Source organism: Haliaeetus albicilla, chromosome 24 (assembly GCF_947461875.1).
Source record: "Haliaeetus albicilla chromosome 24, bHalAlb1.1, whole genome shotgun sequence".
In the NCBI taxonomy this organism is placed as follows: Eukaryota; Metazoa; Chordata; class Aves; order Accipitriformes; family Accipitridae; genus Haliaeetus; species Haliaeetus albicilla.
In genome coordinates this window covers 10621380-10641241 of record NC_091506.1, presented here as the reverse complement: position 1 = coordinate 10641241, position 19862 = coordinate 10621380, and the positions used below count along the sequence as shown (strand labels likewise).

The following is a 19862-nucleotide window of genomic DNA, read 5'->3' as shown; positions in this document are numbered from 1 at the left end:
CCTGACTGGAATGGTGACTGCAGTATCCTATAGCAGATGAGACAAGCTACAAGGACAGAAAACAGAATAATGACGGAAGACGGCCATTTCCTTCATGCAAACAAGGTATGTCATGTTGCAAGACATTACTGTAGGCAAAGTTTTCCAAAGAAAGTTTTCCAAAGCCACAAAAAAAGAGAAGTGTCTACTCTTTTGGTCCCCAGCAGTGTGCAATACTTAGTTCAAGATACTACTGTCCAAAAACCACTCTTACATTTATGATCACGCAGTAGTTAGATTCAACATCCCTGGGTAAAAATGACAAAAAAATTGACAAAACAGCAATCTTGGGACTACATACCATAAAACTCCTTGACCTGTAGAAGAGAGAATTGTGGGGGAATATGATATACAGCCATCAAATAGTAAGTGGTACAGGTAGGAATAATAATTACAAAAAAAATTTTACCCACTGTTTTTTATAACAAACACAAGAATGAGAAAGCACCAGGAATGAGACTGTGCATTCAAAACAAACAAACAAAAGAGATAAATATTTTTTCCCACAAATAGCAGTTAAACTCTGAAATTCACTGTCACAAGGCAAAGGCCATACAGGTACAAAAAGCAACTACACAAATCTGTGGAAAAAAATTCTATCACCAGTTATTTACCACGAAGATAACACCTTTCACTGAAGAAATTGCTAAGTTATGGACTGCTGGAAGGAAGCCTGCAGGGCATGCTGGCGAGGTATTGCTGGATGCTTGCTCTGTCCTTGCCCTGTCTTTTTTCCCTAGCTATCTATGACTGACCGCTGCTGGACAGAAGATGCTGGCTATGTAAGTCTTTGGTCTCATAGGGTATTAGCTGACGTCTGAATAAAGATCTCTGAAGCCTGAGGAAGAAGTTTGGCCTGTTCTGCTCTCAGATGCTCAGGAATAAATCTAATCTACTCATAACAAATTTAGACAAGAGGTCACACATTAAGAGATATGGATCTGCAGTAATTCTAAGCCCAAAAGAATTCTATCCAAAAACATGGAACACTAACATAGTGATTTGTGATTTACAGAATACACTTGACTCTTAAGCTCCAGTTCCTGATTCAAAGCACAGTTCAAAGCACATCATTATAAGCTGAAAAGGCAAGACTTAGCTATTAGGAAATATTTAAGAACATAATGAACTTCAGACAAACTTGTTCTTCGAATCACTGCATGTTTCCATAAGGAGACTCCAGGAAGAAAAAACTAGGAATAAATCAACACTTCAGTGAATGTAACAATTCCTTTAGTAGCCTGGCAATTTAGCCTATGACACAGCCTTACTGTTGGCCCTCAATCACATAATTTATTATTTTTCAGGGCTGTTGCAGAGAGATTATGAAGTACCTAGATTAATGCTCTTTCTATGGTCACTCTTTAATATACCAATTCAAAAGTCTGTAAATTTTCTTTTGTAATCTTTAAGACCAAAACTACTAACTCACGTATTTCCAAAATGTGAGTTGCTCAATGACACCTCTTTTTACCTATAAACCTCTGTGATTTCTGTTTTATTTGGAGTACTGTTTTGTGTGCCACCAAATACTACAAAATCAACTTTCAACAGACCGAGCTCAGTAAATACTGTTATGATGAAACCAGAATACATCTGGATGAAAGACGTATTATTTCTCACTTTGTGCAAATGGGTCTATCTAATATAGCTTCTCTAGACAATCTAATAATTCAGTATCAAAGTAAAAATCACTTACGCAAGTCTGTGTTGTCAGGCATGAATTTTCTCTGGAGATTTTCTTGAGAGACTTTTTACTGACAGATCTTTTTAACTGACCGGAAACTCCTTCATATCTTTCAGATCCATTTGGAATTACTTTAAAGAATTCAGTTTTACTTGCAGTTGGAGAAAGAGAAAGGGTAGGCTTTAAGCTTCCCTGAGAGCTAACAGAATCTGGTTTTCTCACAGTGGAACTCTGTGGTTTTGATAAGATGGTGTCTTTGAGGTTATGTTTGCTCTGTCTCTTGTTCTTCCAGCATGCATTTCTCCATGACATACTCTTTACTGGGATCTCTTTAAAAATTGCTGAATCAGATGTTCCTTGCCTGCTGTGGCTGATCTCAAGGTTCTCAGTATCCTGGATGAATTCACTGTTGTCATCCTAAATTTAGGAAACAAAGCAAGAGCGATTCCCTCTCATCATCACACAATACAGTTTTACATAACCTTAACATTTCAAAATGGCTCTTTAATCTCTGCTGCCTAATTCTAAATTTGCAAGGATTCTGAAAACCAGCTGCTCTTCCTGGCAACTACAATGAGTATAGCATAAACATATTCTTACATCTCGAGCAGTGAAAAGTACAAAGTAGAAAGAGGAGGAGAGGGAGACAAGATTACACTATTCAAAACGTCCGCCCAAATTTAGAATGCTGGTAACCTCCCAAACCTGTGTGTTACATGATAATCATAATTTCAATAAAATTTAATACAACTCTAAACCAAAAGCAAGCAAAAAGTCCATGATAATGATGTCTTTCCACTGAATTATTAATGTTCCATATTTTTACATTGCATCTGCAACTTCAACCTAGAAGGACTAACTCCTGCTGAAACTACTTTGCTCACCTCTGGCAATATTCAGTACCATTTGAATATCATTTAAGAATTTTTTAGGTTAGTTTGTTAACCTTATATTCATGCTTCTAACAACATCTCTGCAAAATATTCCATGAATCAAGTGTATGATCCCATCTCAACAACAAACAGGAAGTCTGAACACATGGAAAGAAAAACAATAGGGAAACACATCTAGTGTTAGCTTCAATGTTCTTATTCTTAAGAAAGAAAGTGTGAGAGAGTCTTCATCTTCATCTCATCATGCTGGTCCTCTGCCATATGCTACCACACTAGATGTAAGGCAGTATATATTACAAGATTCAATAAGACACTGAAATATCATCTTCAGTATGCGTCTCATAGACAAGATGCAGTCCTACTGCAAATGAAAGCAATCCAATTTGTTACTGACTTCAGTAAGTCTAGGACTGGATTACATGGAATGAAATGCACATTCAGGAAAAATAATCCCTCAATTTTATTAATGATACACATTTTGGAAGTTTATAGTTTGATTCCCTCACTTTGTGTTTCCTTGAAAGACAAATCTGTATTTCCCTCTTTTTCATAGACTTTTATTTGTCCAAAATTATCTTAAAATCTGTGCTGGAAACCCATACTAAATTAGGTTAACTTAAGATGGAAGATTACTAGAGAAAACACTCTATTTTTTTTCCCCACATATCAGAGATAAATGGATAATGTTGATTTATCAGAAGCTTAAATCCCTCACACCTTTCCATATCTTTTCAGTCACACATATTAAAATAATGAAATAGTGCCAGAAACATCAATAAAGTTTGCTTGATTAACTATAGTGCAGCATATGTAAACTGAAGATGAGAACAATTTTACTCAGGAATGAGCACTTCCACTGATGTACTGTATTCCTTGAAAGAACATGGAGATGGGCAGTTCTGGATACATAAAACTGATTGCTCTTGCTGGGCTGTAATTTTAAGAAGATCGTTCCAATGACTCTAGAGGGCCACCTACTAGGAGCAGATGGGATATAGTCCCTTTGTACACCAAGCTTTAATACTGAGGTATCAGAGTGAAATTATCTATCAGCCTTTGTAAGGATACATTATCTTATTTAATCTTATTTCTTCACTCTTTGAATCGCATAAGGAGAGAAAAATTCTCAGTTTCTTCATTGAAGGCTTCGCTGAGGAACTTGCCTGTTACGCTTAAAACAGCATTTTTGATAGCACTATGTGACAAGTGGTCACACCTGCCACAGTCATACAACTCCTGCAATCAGCAAGAGTTCTTGCTTTTGCTCTGGGTTGACAGAATCCGTAAATGCTGCCATGACAAGTTTAATTATACAAAGACTCTGACAGAAATTTGAGCTGAAAGCATGGACATTCATATAATCACAAAATAGTCACTTGGTGGTGAATGATTTCAAGAGAAGAAGCAGTTATTATCCTTTACTGATTATTTGACTCTGATAATTGAATAACAGCATTGAACTATTTCAGTGACTAGTAAGTAACCACTAAAGAGAATTTATAAATACTTGCTATTTTCAGTTTGCAGATGGAAACATTTCTTCCCCAAAAGCCAAAACTTACATAAACCGTATAATTCTAGCACAGTTATTGTCCATATCTTATGGCTCTCAGCATATGCAACATAGTCAATGTTCACTTGTTTGAAATTTATCCTGATGCATAACCTGCCTCTTACATTTTACAATTAAGTAAATACTTTTTGTAGATAATACTGATTTTCCACAGATTTCATTAAAAAGTACATAATTCTCCTTTGCAGTTCCACTAACTTCAAGTGTAGACTAGGATGAAAGGGATTTAGCCCTTTTAATCATAATTTTTTAATTCATGATGAAGCAACATAAAAAAACCCAAGGAAAACTTTTGAAACTTTTGGACTTTTTACCAGTATGAGATATTTAAACTACAAAGATATGCAAAATCTGTTTTTTTTTTAAATTAAAACTAAGTTTTACTTATATTTTCCAGGAGAAAGGCAATTTATGCTCACATGCAATTATTTAAATTGTAGGTTGAGATATCTATCTTATTTGATATAGTTCAAGAGCATGTACATATCCTTGTGTGTTATACACAAACAATATATTTGAATTTCAAAAGAAAGCTGTATTACAATGATCATGAGAAACAATAATAGTGTGAAAACCTGTAACAATGTAGCTTATTTCAGCATGTAAGACGAATGTATTTTTAAAAAGCACTGCAAGATTCAGCATAACTTAGTCAAATAAATATTTTGTCATGTAAGTGAAGTAGACTGGGAAACATGTTACGGTTGGGCTAAAGAATTTTGGTAATTTTGCAAAGATACCTTAAGCTGTGCTAAAATAGATACTATTAAGTTAGGAGTTTTATGTTCAAAAATAGATACTATTAAGTTAGGAGTTTTATGTTCAGCTATCACGGCTTTTCCAGGATCCTCTTTCCTGTATTTTCAGTGGTTGAAATAAAACTGTTTTTTAGTTTACTTCAGTAATGCAGAGTAGAGCAATGTGAATATTAAATGTGTATCCAGACTATCAGTATAAAGCTGACTTCAAGAAGCAACACAGAATGTCTCTGCACAAGGAAAAGGACGAATATGGGCAAAATATGACTGCTAAGTAATTTGTTGGTTCAGTGACTCCTTTCACATGAAAGAAAGGCTTAACTATGAATTACTAATGTAGTACTTGGACTGAGAAAAAAACCTCTTGATAATTTGTTAGCATGCTGTATATTTGTTTAAGGTAATTATCTTCTAGCTTTGTAAGTCTAGTGCATCTCCAGCTGCAGTGCCGATACTATTTAATGCAGTTTGCATCCAACGATAATGAATGAAACAAAGGCTGTTCCCTAGCACACCTCTGGCACATTGTCAAAGAAAAGTTTTTAGTTTATATAATACCTTAAATCTTTTTAAAGAAGATAGGGATCCTCTACCAGTCTCTCTTGCATCAACCCTCTAGAATGACCATTAATGTAGTCCCCCAATGTTGTTCTTGTGCTGTAAAAGCAGGAGTACTTGGCTACTGCTTTCTCTTTGTGTGCTTGGCACTGGATCTCTGGGATAGGATGATGACATGGAAGGTTAGCTATCTCTTCAATAAAGATTTAAGCACCAGCAAAGTTTAATAATTAATTTAGCTTTTGATTAATTTATATAAATTTGTCTTGCTTTATAGTTCATCAGTTAAAGGATGCCATATGCACTGTGTTTTTTAAGACTCTTTATTTTCGCTCACTTACCATAGCACGGCCTTTACTGTTTGGTACCTCTTCAGAAATATTCATTTGTCATTTTTACACTGCTTTGGAGACACATCTTTACAAAGGACTTGAATACCTGCCCCCCCCCCCCCCCCCAAAAAAAAAAAAAAAAAGAAAAAAAAAGGCAGCAATCAAATTTGAAACTACTGAAGTTGAGTAAATGACACTGCTGGAAAGCTTCCATAATTCTTAGGTTATGGAAATATTTCCTTAACCTAACTTCTGCAGTAATCTCTCTGGCTTTTCATAAGCATAATAGACAAACAAATTCTTTGAAATCCAAACAGTTCTGTATCTTCAGAATGGTATCCCATATAGCACTGCTCATGAACCATTCATTAGCTTGACTAAACTCACTTAATTCTGAAATTCTGGAACTTTGTTTGAAATAACAAAGTCTTATGGGTTTAAGTTAATAAATAATACACTGCCCCAGATAATGGGAAAATGCCCACAACTACAGAAAAAAACCCAAGAAAATAATTATTTCTCATAATTAGCATCAGCAATTTGGTTTCTCAGAAATACAGAATATAGAGCAGTTAAGTTCAATCCATCTTGCTATATGTAACTTGGTTGCGTTTTATTTCTCAGCTATGAGCAACAGATTAGAATGCTAAGAAACAGATTTTATAATTAAAAATGAAATACAGTATAATGTTCATAAAGGCAGAAACTTCAGCAGTTACTGTAATCACACAATGCAACTATTCAGTGCATTGACAATTTGGTGAATTTCTGTATTGTACCAGCTGATACATTTATTAAAAAAAATATTTCTTTTCTTTCATTAATTTTATTGCTGAAAGATTTCCACATTGCAAAAGAATTAAAGCTGGTGATGCTGACACAGCTCAGACAGGATATAAAGCAGAAATACCAATCAAGTGACATTAAAAAGCTGAAATTTCTTAATTTACTTTCAACAATGTTTATGAGCAAAAGAGTCCCTGCTTACAGTTTTATGCACAATGAAGCCTTATTTACTGCACTCTTGCTCAACAATAATGGACTTAGATCTCGCTCAAATCTATGCTGCAGGCTTTCCTAAAATATTTTTTGTTGTAATGGTGCACAATATTCACATGTCTCTGTTAGCATAGGGGCTAAAGTAGAGTTAGGTTTCTTAAGCCCACTTGTTATAGAGGATACACCTGCATTTTCACTCCTGTATCCAGTTAGACACAGCAACCTGACAAAGACAAATCTACCTCTGTAGGTGTATGGGGAAAAGATGATTTATCCTCTCTGTCTAGCTTGAAGACAGAATCTCATCTTAGGAGTTTTAGGATGAAGACTACTTTATCAAGAATTACATGTATAAAGCGGCCTACCTCTTCACTGCTGTCAGCTCCTTGAAAGTCATCTTCAATTTCGGTTTTCCCATGTACTCCGTTACTGTCTTGCTTCAAATCCAAAGGGAAAATGCAATATTCTGGTGACATATTTGGAGACTTCCCATGAGGAGCTGATCGAGGTCTTGATGAAAATGTGAAAATCTCTTTATTATTCACTTGGTGATCACCTGTTTCATTGCTGTGATGTTCAACGGAGACATTCTGTGGTGAGGTTAAATTATGGCAGGCTGAATCTTCAGTAGCTACAAACTGCTCACTCCTATCCAATTGAACACTCTCAGTGAAACTTTCTGGAAACACCCATTCATCTGAAATGTACAATGTTTATTTTAATGCCAAATATGTAAGTTGTATGTTACCCTGATCACTCTCATTTTCTCTGGAAGTTATACAGCAAAATAAGTTTTTCTAATACAGAAACATTCTGCTTATCAGATTTATACAGTTGGAAGAGTGACAAGGATGCAACAAAGAAGATCAGGCTGCTTTCTAAATGAGGCAAGGTTAATCAAAACGTTTCCAGATCACAGCTCAAAAAATCTGCAGGCTATGATATATGATGTGCAAGCCTGCAATTTGAAAATCTGAAACTATTTAGCTGTTAAGATTTGAAACCGTTCAACTGAATTTCATTCTAGGAAAACATAATTTTATTAAATTTGGCTATTGATCTTTTTCTATAGGCATTTTTTGTGGCTGACATTTAAAAAAAAAATAATCACACATAGTTGGTGGAAAGTTCATAGTATTACAATCTGCTGCTTCTTTATTGCTGAAATTCTACATTTTCTTTTATGTCCAGAACTTATGGCTTAAATCTCAATTTCAAACTACAGCTCTGATGAAAAATAGTGTGACATGAAAAATGTATGAAGATATCTGTTTCACTAAGTTTCCCCGAATACAGGCAGTACTAATCTGCCAATTTTAAAACAAACAATAAACTACAGAAATGGATTTAAAGATTGAGTGCACCAGATAAACATGAAAAGGCCATTTTTATAGACTTATTGTTAACTTATATTTTACTGTTTGGAATGATGGTATAGAAAAAAATGTCAATTTGATTGATTAAAACCAATCTCAAATAGCATCTGAGAAAAGGAGAATTGCTCAAGTATGCAATACTCCCTTATCTTCATTAAAGGTAGTGTGGTGTGGATTATTCACTAGATCTTGAAACTTTCTGGCTCCATAAAACAAAGTTACCAGCAACCACATTAAAAAAGCCTCAATAAAAAAATACTAAAAACGTAATAATAAAGTAGTACTGCAATAATAAAATGCTTGCCATCACAGAAGACAGTAAGTTTACTATGGTATTCTACTCTTTTTAGTTTTGTTAGAGATAGTTACCACTTCAGGCAGATTCAGCAGCTTTGGGGGGGGAAGAAAAAAAGTCCAAACCACCACAAATGAAGGCAAAAGAAAGAAGAATAAGATGCCAGGAGAAACAGTTGTCTCCTTACTGGGTTGCTGTGATTTTTCCAGTTTACCAAAGATAGCTAAAGCTACCAAACTCCAGTTAATACCCTAAATGTTAGTTTGTACTAGGAACCAGTGAAGACTAGGGACTTAACACACCTTGTACACTCATGGCTTGCACCTACTTGTTCCAGTAGAGACTATTTTTCAATTTCTACATGAAGACCGTCTATAGTCAGAAGCCCCAAGGCTTTTCAAGTAAACTCTTTTTATATTAGATAATCATCCTGGTTTAAAACAATCTAGTAGATCATTGTCTATTGTACATAAAAAAGTCTATTTTGTAAATATATAGAAATCTCACCTTGCTTTTAATTTATAAAAGACTTGAAAGATGAACATGTAAGTAATGCCATTTATTTTACAAATACTTTGGACTAGTTTTTTCAAGAGCCTCAAGAAATGAGTGAGACTATTCAAAACTTCATTTGTGTAAACCCAATGACCTTTTGTTCTGATCAATAACTACAAGTGTTTCAAAGGAGGATACTAGAGCAGAATTCTCCTGTCTTTGGTCACTCAAGATGGTGTCACACCCACTAACAATTTATTTTTCTTAGGCAATTGGAATTACATGTGAAAGGTTGTACACAAATAAAACAACTGAAATAGTAAGAGAAAACACAATATTAATCATGAACTCCCATTTCACAGTTTTTATGCTTTCACTATATTTTAGTATCTATATAAGCTGCATTTTTAAGGAGTCATTTCCCCTATAAAAATGAAATGAAAGATGGATCTTCTCATTAACTTTTCACTTGAAGCTGAACACAGTATTAGAATGCTTGAGAACAAAAGACTCAGGAACTTTTTTTCCCAACTGATTTTGTGACCTAGCATGACTAAAAAACTCTCTTGCACTAAATCAGTATTTTAAAGCACTCCATCATTTGTCCAATAGGAATCTGGCCCACCAAGCCTGAAATTGTTTTGAATGTCTTTGGCCCTGGAGATGCTGCCACATCTGCAACTCCAGAAAGCACTATGCAGAAATGCCACAAAAATGTTACTTATCCCCAAACTTCAATTTGCTGGACAACTCTCCTGTATGTAAAAGGATCTTTCCCCCAGCTATTCTGGATACTAAGTCTAAAATGCTCTTAACTCTTTTTCCTAAGGCAATGATATTAGAATTTTCAACTTGCTGCATTTTTCAAAACAAAAAGTATCTTCAAAACTTACCTAGCTAAGAAAACTTTTGGATTTTTTTTTTCAGTTTTTGCTAATCTCAGCACTCTGCAGTCTTCTGACCAGTCTGGCACCCACCCTTCCACTATTTCATCTCTACATGTTTTACTAGGTTTCAATGGCAGTGGCTTGACTAAGACCAAGATGTATAACATATACTTCTTTAGTATTCAGAAGGTCTTTTCCCCCATCATGAAATTAGATCTGACAAGTATAATGCTGTCTTTGCAGTTTTCAAATATGCACTAATAGCTCAGACCACTGTAACAAGCCCTCTACGATACGGTTATACATTTAGTGTACAACCTACTTCACAAGAATCTGCTAATTTTTACGCACAAAGGACTGTGAATGAGTAGAGAGGAGTGGCTTTATTTTTATTATAGCCTAGTGACTTAATAATAACCAGCTTCTCTAACTGCAGTCTCACCTGTTCTATTCTCATTCTAGAATGACTTGTAATGCAGTTGTTGCTGTTTAATTTGCAGAGGTCATTGCAGATAAAATTTTATAATGAATTCTGAAGCAAAAAAAAGGTGTTAAACCACTTGGGTTTTGAGATTTTAAGTCAATTTTGAATGAAGTATCAAAATATGAAAAAGATATCTTAAGTCACAGTTTTTGTCAAGTGTTTAAAGAAGCAGCAATTAGAAGCTTAAACTCCTGACTCCTACTCCTGGCTCTGTCACAGACATCCAAAAAATTCTTACACATCACTTTACTCACCATTGTGAGTAAGGCAATGTCTTTACCCAGATCAAAAGTACTTCAGAAATAAAGAACTACTTTAAAAGACTTAGTGTCTGTATAATATTTAGTCTGAATATTCTGCTTTTTTAGTCTAACCTTCTCTGTAAAGAACAACATTAGTCTCCAGAGATAATGTTGAAATATACTTGGGTTAGTAATAAGATAAACACAAATATTAGTTTGTATACCACAGTACTTATTCGTAATGAAGTATGCAGAGGGAAGATAGAAAAGTCTGTAAGGCTTTAAGATGACATTTTACACTGGCTATGGACTTCAGCAACTTCTGTAACCTGTAGTCAGTGTAGCATTTTGTTAACAGTCTACAAGCGAAAGATATGGGGTGTTTTGGACCAAACCAAATCCCATTATCTCTCCACCACAAACTACACTGGAATTTCTTTTTAACTCAGTATTTTCATGTCAATTGTGATGAACAATTTGGAGTATCTTCATAGCAAAATATGCAAACTACTATGTAATCACAACATTACAGCAAACAAGATAAATGCAAGTATGATCACCTAAACATCTAATTAGTTCTTCTACACAGTCAGACTTATGCTAAAGCTTCTAATTGCAGCCTAACATTTTAATGAAGGTTTCAACATTGCATAAGTAAGACTGGCAAACTATAAACAATGCTCACTCGTTTTATTTTTTCCCTTGCTTAAAAACAATTTACCTTGGTAAAGGTACTGCATACCTGCTACAGAAGACATGCTGATTTGAAGTGTATAATAAATCTAAGAGATATTATTATAAATAGCAGTGACTAAACTCTAAGGTAATAAGAACAATCACTTATGAAAGCTCCCCTCCCCCCCATGAAATTTAAATTAATATTTACTAAAGCTAATGGCAGAAGTGCAGTAGTGCCCTAAGATCACCATAGACATGGTTGCACAAGGCTCAAGAATACTAAATGTCTGGTGATAAGAGAAGAGTAGTGTATGATAGATTCTCGTTGATACAACTTGTTTAGACCACAGTATAAAAGGGGAGCCAGAAACCATGTAAGCTTGCACTTCCTTGGGGAATGTGGTTTTGTGCTAATGACTTGTCATAGGTGTATGTACATTAACACCTTGTCAGAAGTGTCAGGACTATGCTTTTGGCTGAGTCATCACCACTGAACCAAGTTTGTCATTGTTCACTACGGGGTAAGATCAGCTGTTGGGAGTTTCCTGACTAGAACACTGATCCTGAGGTTTATGGGGTTACAATCCTGACAGTGTGCACAAACTTTAGCTACAACACAAGTTATCATAGAAATAATAACTTCTTTGCTTTTATTAGAAAGGTATTTGTTTTTAAAATGTGAATGCAAACATGAAACAGTTTGGTCAGAAATGAGTACAAGTGTTTTTGTTCTCTCACCTGATGTCAGGGTACACTTACTTCACTTCCTTTTGTAAATGACTTTTACAGTATTTTATACAGATGTATATGTTTAATGGTTTAATTTTATTTAAAATTATTAGGTTCCTCATTTTTTGCTAGGCGTTTCTGGTTTTGAATTTCCCCCCCTTCCCTGTGAACATTTCATCAAAGAATGCCTAGCATTCTCTGAGGTCAAGTTTATCTGAGTTTGGAAGAAGTTCAGAACAGAGCGTAGAAGAGGAATTTCTTTGATGAAGAGGTTGCCTATAGGAAGCTCTTCAACACAGATTAATCCAGTACTACAGGATGAAGAAACCATTAAGTCATCTATATACAGTTAGACATCTTCATGTATTGAAAAAAACCTGAAATGGGCAAACTGAGCTATCAGTGCCAAGTGATCAAAGTACGGAAAAAAAAAAGTTTGGAGAATCATACCTTACAAATTCACATTGTGCATTTATCTGCCTATACACACAAGTAAGACTACACAGAAACAGTTTTCATTCTCACAAATAAAAACAGTAAAATACCAGTGTTTATACATAGCTTTCTTCCTCAGTTCCGGGCTTCTGAATTTACAATAGGGCATTCAGACATGCCTGTCTACTGCCTTAAGTCTCTGTCTTTTCATATCACTTATATTTACATAAATTAACAAGTGATGATTAATTTTCCTTAAATTCTAGCACTAGATAGAGGTCCTGATGTTCTAGATGAAGAATATGTAAGACAATGATTCCTGCCTCAGGATCCTCACAATTCAGGTAAAGAGGAAGTAGTTTAAAAATTCTCCAGAAGGCTCTACTTGCCTAAGCATCTTGCATCTGTTTCAGTCAAATTATAAACCCCATAATAGCAATTATGGATTACTGACACTGTCATAGTATATAACTGCTTCTAAACATCCCAAAGATTAAACAAAATGGAAACAACTCAGAGTGTGAAGGAAAATTTCTTTGGTCAATTTTGAGCAGATCTGAGTAGTCTGCCCACTTCACAAGTTTGTGGCTATGCCTTTTAATAGAAAGTAACACTAGTTTTTTTTACAGAGACAAGGACTATTTTTGCCACAATAATGTACTTTCCAGACACATGCAAAGCAAGTTGATTGACACTGTATGACAAAAAATATCCACACCTTTTGGCAGACAGGTGTGACAGGGAAAAAAACATAAGCTGAGGTGTCTTTCTGTGAATAAGGGAGGGGGAAAAAAAAAAGTAAATTCACCACTGAACTTTAAAAACAAAACAAAAAACCCTGATATTACATGGGTACCATAATTAATATCCTAAACTCTTACCTGGTACAAGTAAACTTTCTCATACTTTCGATGTTTGGAGTCTTTAGTGTTAAATTTAATAGGGATTTAAAGAATAAATTATTTTTAGTTCTTTCCCTTTAATCATGAGAGCATGGAATTTTCCTTTTTTTATTCATTCACTGCTCTGGCACTCTGCTTAATCCTGCAAATCTTTATCAATGCTGAAAAGCAATTCTGTTGCAGGGTGTTTGATTTCCATAATCCCCCACAACACAGGCATTTATATTTTATGTGAACTGCTTTTGGGTCCTTTGAAATTTACAACAGATAGTCCCCCAAGCCAAACACAACTGAGATGTAAAATAACATAAAAGGAGCACTATACCGCTGGTTATCTCCCATGTGTTTTTGGCTGCATTTTTTAGAGATAATCTTCTATGACTGTTCTTGTCTGCTAACGGTCCTTGTGGTGAGGCGAGCTGAAAATCTGCTCTTCCACTCTCAGAGGTTTTCTGAGTCTGAATTGCAGGGTCTGAAATACAACCCAGAAGCTTATGAAATGCCTGTGAACACTCATATTGTGTACTTTTGTTACTTGAGGCATGGAAAAACAGCATACAGAGCATTGTCCTGGGATACAAACATCTTCCAAACGGCACAGGAATCTTGTAGGGCAGCAGGAATATGACAGTCACAAGAAAGTAAAAATTTAACACTAGGTATGGAAAAAGGGCAAACCACAGAAGTTATAAAAAACAGGCTTGCAGAAGTCTGCAAAATAATCAAGAACCACTGCAGTAGCCCAGTTATACACACAGCATGAGGGAAAGTGAAATACATGTATAACCTGGGGCTACTGCCAGCAGGTGGTGATCCCTGGCTCAAACACAATATGAATACCTGCAGAGAGAATGAGCATTTATTCAAGCTCATACAGGAGAATAAGCCATGATTTAATAGAAATGTCTTCAGTAATTAACAAGGTAGATAAAGGATTAGAAAAACAGAGAATTAAGTCTTACATACTGAAATCAGAATCATGCAAAAGTTTTGGTGGTTTGTGAACTCTGCATATTCTTTTGCTCTTACCATTTTGACATAGATCTTTAGTTGTTTGGGGAGTATTTCTTTTGCCTCCTTGATCTAAAGAATCATTGCATGGTGAGAATGATAGCTCCAATCTCTCAACGTCTTGTACGGATTCAGTTCCCTTTCCTGAACTTTGAAGTCGCCATGATCTATTACTTTTGCTACCCCAGGCCTTTGTTACCTTGAAAGATATTATTTTCTTAGTGAAAGACAAAAACATAACAGCTTTCAAAATACTCAAAGGTAAATGCACATTTTGAATTAAGCTTATTTTTCAAATAAATGTTTCCAAATATTTTTTTTAAAGTATTATCTTTTCAGGAAACTTTATGGTAGGTACAGTTCTGTGTGGTATCTTCAATCTTCATGGTCTAGTAACAGGCAGGGTTTATTTCACTGAGTGAAAGGGAAACAAGGCAAAGAAAAGGAAAAAAAATTAAAATTCACTATCTGGATAAAAAGACAGTGAAACTTGTGGCTATTCTAGACCTCAGAAGGAGTCCTTTCTTCTTTGGATAAAGGAATCTCATTTTACATCTTAGCTTTCAATTGACTTCCTACAGAAGAGCCTAATTCCTTTGGTTGGGTCCTTTATTCACAGTGTTAAACTGGAAATTGTAGTCCCAACCAGATTCCTAAAATATGTATGTTTGCTAGCAGAGTGAGACCAGCTGTTTTCCCTGGCATTGTAACTGACAGCATCACATGAGCTACTGTATGGCTGACTATCATCCACTTAGAGCATACCAAAACGCAGAGTTTCTGCTATGCATCGTAGTTTTCATCATAAGGAAAAATATTTACACACACACACACAAATTTCAATAGCCTAGAACAAAAAATTCAGAAAAATAAGAATCATAAGAAATCAGAGTAATTTCAGTAGGAAGAGACCTCTGTAGGCCTAATGCTGAGATTAGATCAGCCTGTTCCAGTCAAGTTTTGTTATCTTTGAAAGTTTTGAAATTCCACAAACTCCCTGTGACCCTGTTCCAGTGCTGAACACTTTATCATTATACTCAGTCAGAGCTTCCCTGCAATTCAGGCCTGCTGTCTCTTGCCCTTTCACTGCACCTCTTTGAAGAATCTGGGCCTGTCTTCTCTACAGCCCTGCATTAGCTGAAAATAGCAAATAGATTCTCCCTTCACCTTCTCTTCTGTGGGCTGAACAAACACATGTCATGTGCTGTAGCCACCCAAGCATTTTACTTGCGCCCCACCAGATGTTACAGTCTCTCTCACACTGGGTGTCCACAACCAAACATAGTACTCCAGACACAGCCTCACATCATCCTTGAAAAAAAACTTTAATGTGACTCCTCTACTTGTTAATTTCCTCCTTTACAGAAGTGCCAGCAGGTTTTTTTTTGTAATTTAAGCCTTCTTACCTCTCTGGATACCCTTGCACTGACACTTCTGTTTGAAGATGGAGGTGGCCCAAGGATCTTTGATCCAAATGCAATATGTGATACATGCTGAGTTTTAGTGCTGCGTATATTGCCTTGTCCTCTATTAACCAAGCTACCTAAGATAAGAAAAATAATATTTAAAAAAATTACAGTACTTACAAAGAATGAATATTAATACTTTTTTCAAATCAACTGAAATAAAAGAATTATGAATACTAAACATACATCCTTTATAGCAAAATCCCTAGAAATATGTAGGAACAGCAAATGCACATTTTATAAAAGTGTGTCAACACACAAGCAATAAATTTTTGGTATATTATATAGACATTATTTCTAATCTCCTTGCTTTAAATATTTATTTAAAAAGGGGCTATTTATAAACAAACAAAAAAATTGGTTTGCATGATTTCTTTAGAACTTCAATGAAAACGGAACTTCTGATAGGAAGAAAAAACAACTCTAATAAATAACAAAATAAATAAATAATAACAGAAGAAAACTGAGGCAAGACTCTCAAGGTATCACTCACAGCTCAGAGAACTATTTACCTGTAGCTTGCTTTTTGAAATTACTGAAACTACTGTATTACCAGGGCTGAGCCCTAATATTGCAAACGTACTCTATTCCTGTTAAAATGTTCTACCCCTTTCATTATTTACTTTTTTACTGTTTAAAATTTAGCTATTTTACTATAATTCTTTTCAAGCACAGAAAGTGCCAAGCAGTTTGCAAGACAAACAAAAAGTAAACATGGAATGCAGGCAAATGTTCTGAAAAAAATTTAAAAGGGAAGGAAAGTAAAATGGCTATGTATTAATTTTATCACCAGTGTTGTAGAACTGCATGTAATATCTATTTTCCTTTTTTTTAATCCTCCAATAATTGCCAGAGCTGATAAAGGGTATCTTCGCATTAATTTATAGTTAAAATTTACAATGTCTGAAGATTTTTTCTTGCTACAACTTCAATGTTAAACTGCTATCTCACTTCAGAGATCTGACACCTTCATAAAGCAATAAAGTAGAAACAAAACATTTTGTTGATTCTTCTAAGCATTTTTCATAGAATTATTTAATCTTATTTCAAGATCGGCTTTACTTACAGTGTCATCAAGGAACTGAAAAAAAGATCACGCATTAGCCACCAAATATCATTATTTACTGTACTAATAAGCACAAAAGAAGCCACTTTCTGCCACTGCCTTCTTCCCTTTTTACTGACGTGACATTTGGTTGCTGCTAACAGCTGCCATTTCACAAAATTAGATGACCTGTCTTGGTTTAACATCAATTTCTTTAATTTGCTGACTACCTTGGGATGTTGTTAGCTCCAATTATAAAAGCTGATTTGCATGAAAATCTCTCTTTATGAACAAATTAATTGACTGCAATTAATTACCTACATCTACACATAACAGTGTGTTGATGGCATAATGAAATAATATGTGTAATTAAAAGTGGATGATACTAAAAATAATTTGGGCTTTTGATTATCAAATAAACAAAAAGTTTAGCAGATAAAAAGAACATTTTCCAATTAAAATGTATTTCAACATACCAAAGCTTCCATTTTCAAGAAGGCCAACTTCTGAAATTTGAAAAGCATGTCTGGAAGAACACATGCTATGTTCATAAAATGGGGTTAAAAATCAAGATTAAACCTTAAACTGAAGGCATTTCATTTTCCTGCAGGTCAGAGATGTTATCATTAATTATTTTACTATATATACCTAAGGGTTATATATCCTTGCAGTCCAGATGGTAAAACCTGAGTCTTGTTTTAAATGAACATTCATTTTTCTGTTTAGATACATCATTCACACTATTGTACTCATTTAAGTCTTACAGTCCCTCATATTTTGACAATCCAGCCAAGAAATATTGATTTTTGAATACAGTCACTGAGACACTGAATTCCAGAGTTTCCTCTGCTATTTCAAAAGCAAACTTACAATCACACTTCACAACAGAACTTTGGCTTGACTACTTGCAGGGCAATAACACTCTAAAAATATTATTTTCCCTTTAATATTACAAAAATGGTACTTGCACGTAAAAAAAAGGTGAATGTAATTTAACTAAGTAAATTTATGAAGGGTCTTACTCTAAGCAAAAATTTAAACCCCCTCCTATTCATTTCAGCTGCTGTAGGACAAAGACTGCCTTTACTAATGAGGTATATCAAGAAAGAGCAAAAGTTAACAACTTGAAAAAGCATTAGCATGGTAGCTTAGTGCAGATAAAATCTTTGAGTTGTTTTTTTCATATTCTGGTAAAAGCAGAAGAAAAGTATCTTTAAAAGTATTTTCTTAAACCTTTCATATTCTCAAAGTTGTTCTCATAGAAATACTTGTTTCAAACTTTATTTTTCTTTAGAGTTTCATGTGATGCTACACCTTAAATACTATTGTTGGCTGTAACAGTCTTCTCTTTTATAGTATTAAACTTCACCAGTAGTTACCATTCCCTTTAATTTATCTTATTCCTTTGGTCAATACTTTGCACATGCATTTCCAAAGCATTTTAACAGAAATGGTGGAAATGATTATTCACTGAATTCAAACACTAAAGATGAGAATCCTCCAGTCTGAGAACGTACTAAAAACAGTGGAATAAAAATGCATCTTCCTTACCTACAGCACCACTTCTAACATTGCCTACACAATAAAAATGTATTGGAAATGGATTCTTTATCTAATTTGCTTGTTCAGACCCACTTCTAAGCTACTTCAGACCTACTTCCTTCTCAAAAGACGTTCTACTACCCTTTTTTAGTATGATGAATCAATGACTCATAAAAGGTGGTACAGAGTAAGGGGAAAATGAAAAACTTTAATAAGACATCGCAATTATTATATGGGCCAAATTAAAGGCTTCGTCTTCTGTCTCATACAGAAGCCAACAATAGTATAACAAAAGAGTAGAGTAAAGAGGGTGCCTGTATAGAGAGATTTCACCTGTGTAAAATATGGGGGTTTTCCTACATTGATTTATTTCCTCATTGGAAATGTAGCTGATGTCTTCAAAACTAAACTACTGATTTAAAAAACTTGATTTTGTCAACCACAAAAAAACCTGTCAATAGCTGAAAATTTCTTTACATAGTTACCTTAAGACCACTACTGTTTATGAATAATTTTACAACTACAGAGTTCCACTAATGAACACAATCTATGTCTCTTATTCTATTGCTGTTAATTAATGACGATCTTTCTCATTACAAAATTGTTTTAGAGATACTCATTGTTTTGAATCAAAACATTAAAGACTGTAAAGACATTTACCTTAGTGACTTTTTGCTATTGACTTTACTGCAGGTAAGAAGCAAAACACAGTTTTAAAGCAAAATAGCAGCTTTAATAAAAAGCAGTCAATTGTCTGACCCAAGTCTATTTAAGCAATTTCACATTCAAATCTTGGCATTTGCTTCTGCAGTTCAGTTTCTACTGATTCTTGGCTTACAAATCTTATGCAGACAGACATACCAATTTAAATATAAAAACACACGAAGTGCTATTCTACAATAATCTGTCTAACATCCAGTTTCAAAGAATGGCCAAAACCAAATGCTTCAGAAATGGCACAATGTAATTTCAGTAGGGATTTATGAAATAATCTGCCTTCAACACAGTTCTTAGAGTAAGGCTGGAAAAACCTAGAAGTAGAAGATTAAATTTTCCCTTCACATTTTTATGGATGCTAAATACGACATGGACGTTACTCTTACCCATATAAATGGCCAACTGATTTTGGAATCATACAAATTTCTTTACTTCACCAGCTTATTATAGCAGTGGATTCCATATTTTAATCATATTCTGTGTAACATGGTATTTTCTTTTATCAGGTTTTAATTTTCAACTATATCATCACATCAAATGATGTATTGTTTTTGTGCCATGAGATAGGAAAAGCAGCTTTTACTGTATAAACTCCCTTAAGCCAATTATTAATGTTTTCAGCATATCTTCACGAGAGTTTTTCATTCATGCTGGTTCCCTCTGAATCACTTCTCTGTCTATAAAATCTTTTCTGAGATGGTTTAACTGATAATGTATAA

General features: G+C 34.6%; 1 protein-coding gene across 2 annotated transcripts in view; it reads right to left on the bottom strand.

The window, feature by feature from the left end:
• Positions 1-19862, bottom strand: part of CFAP20DC (CFAP20 domain containing) — a 90625-nt gene that overhangs the window by 34002 nt on the left and 36761 nt on the right. For both annotated transcript variants that reach the window (XM_069812002.1, XM_069812004.1), the window contains exons 9-13: positions 15780-15916; positions 14392-14572; positions 13688-13834; positions 7205-7536; positions 1739-2143 (exon numbers count right to left, since the gene is read on the bottom strand). In XM_069812002.1, the coding sequence (XP_069668103.1) occupies positions 1739-2143; positions 7205-7536; positions 13688-13834; positions 14392-14572; positions 15780-15916 (1202 nt within the window). The remainder of the gene's footprint in view (positions 1-1738; positions 2144-7204; positions 7537-13687; positions 13835-14391; positions 14573-15779; positions 15917-19862) is intronic.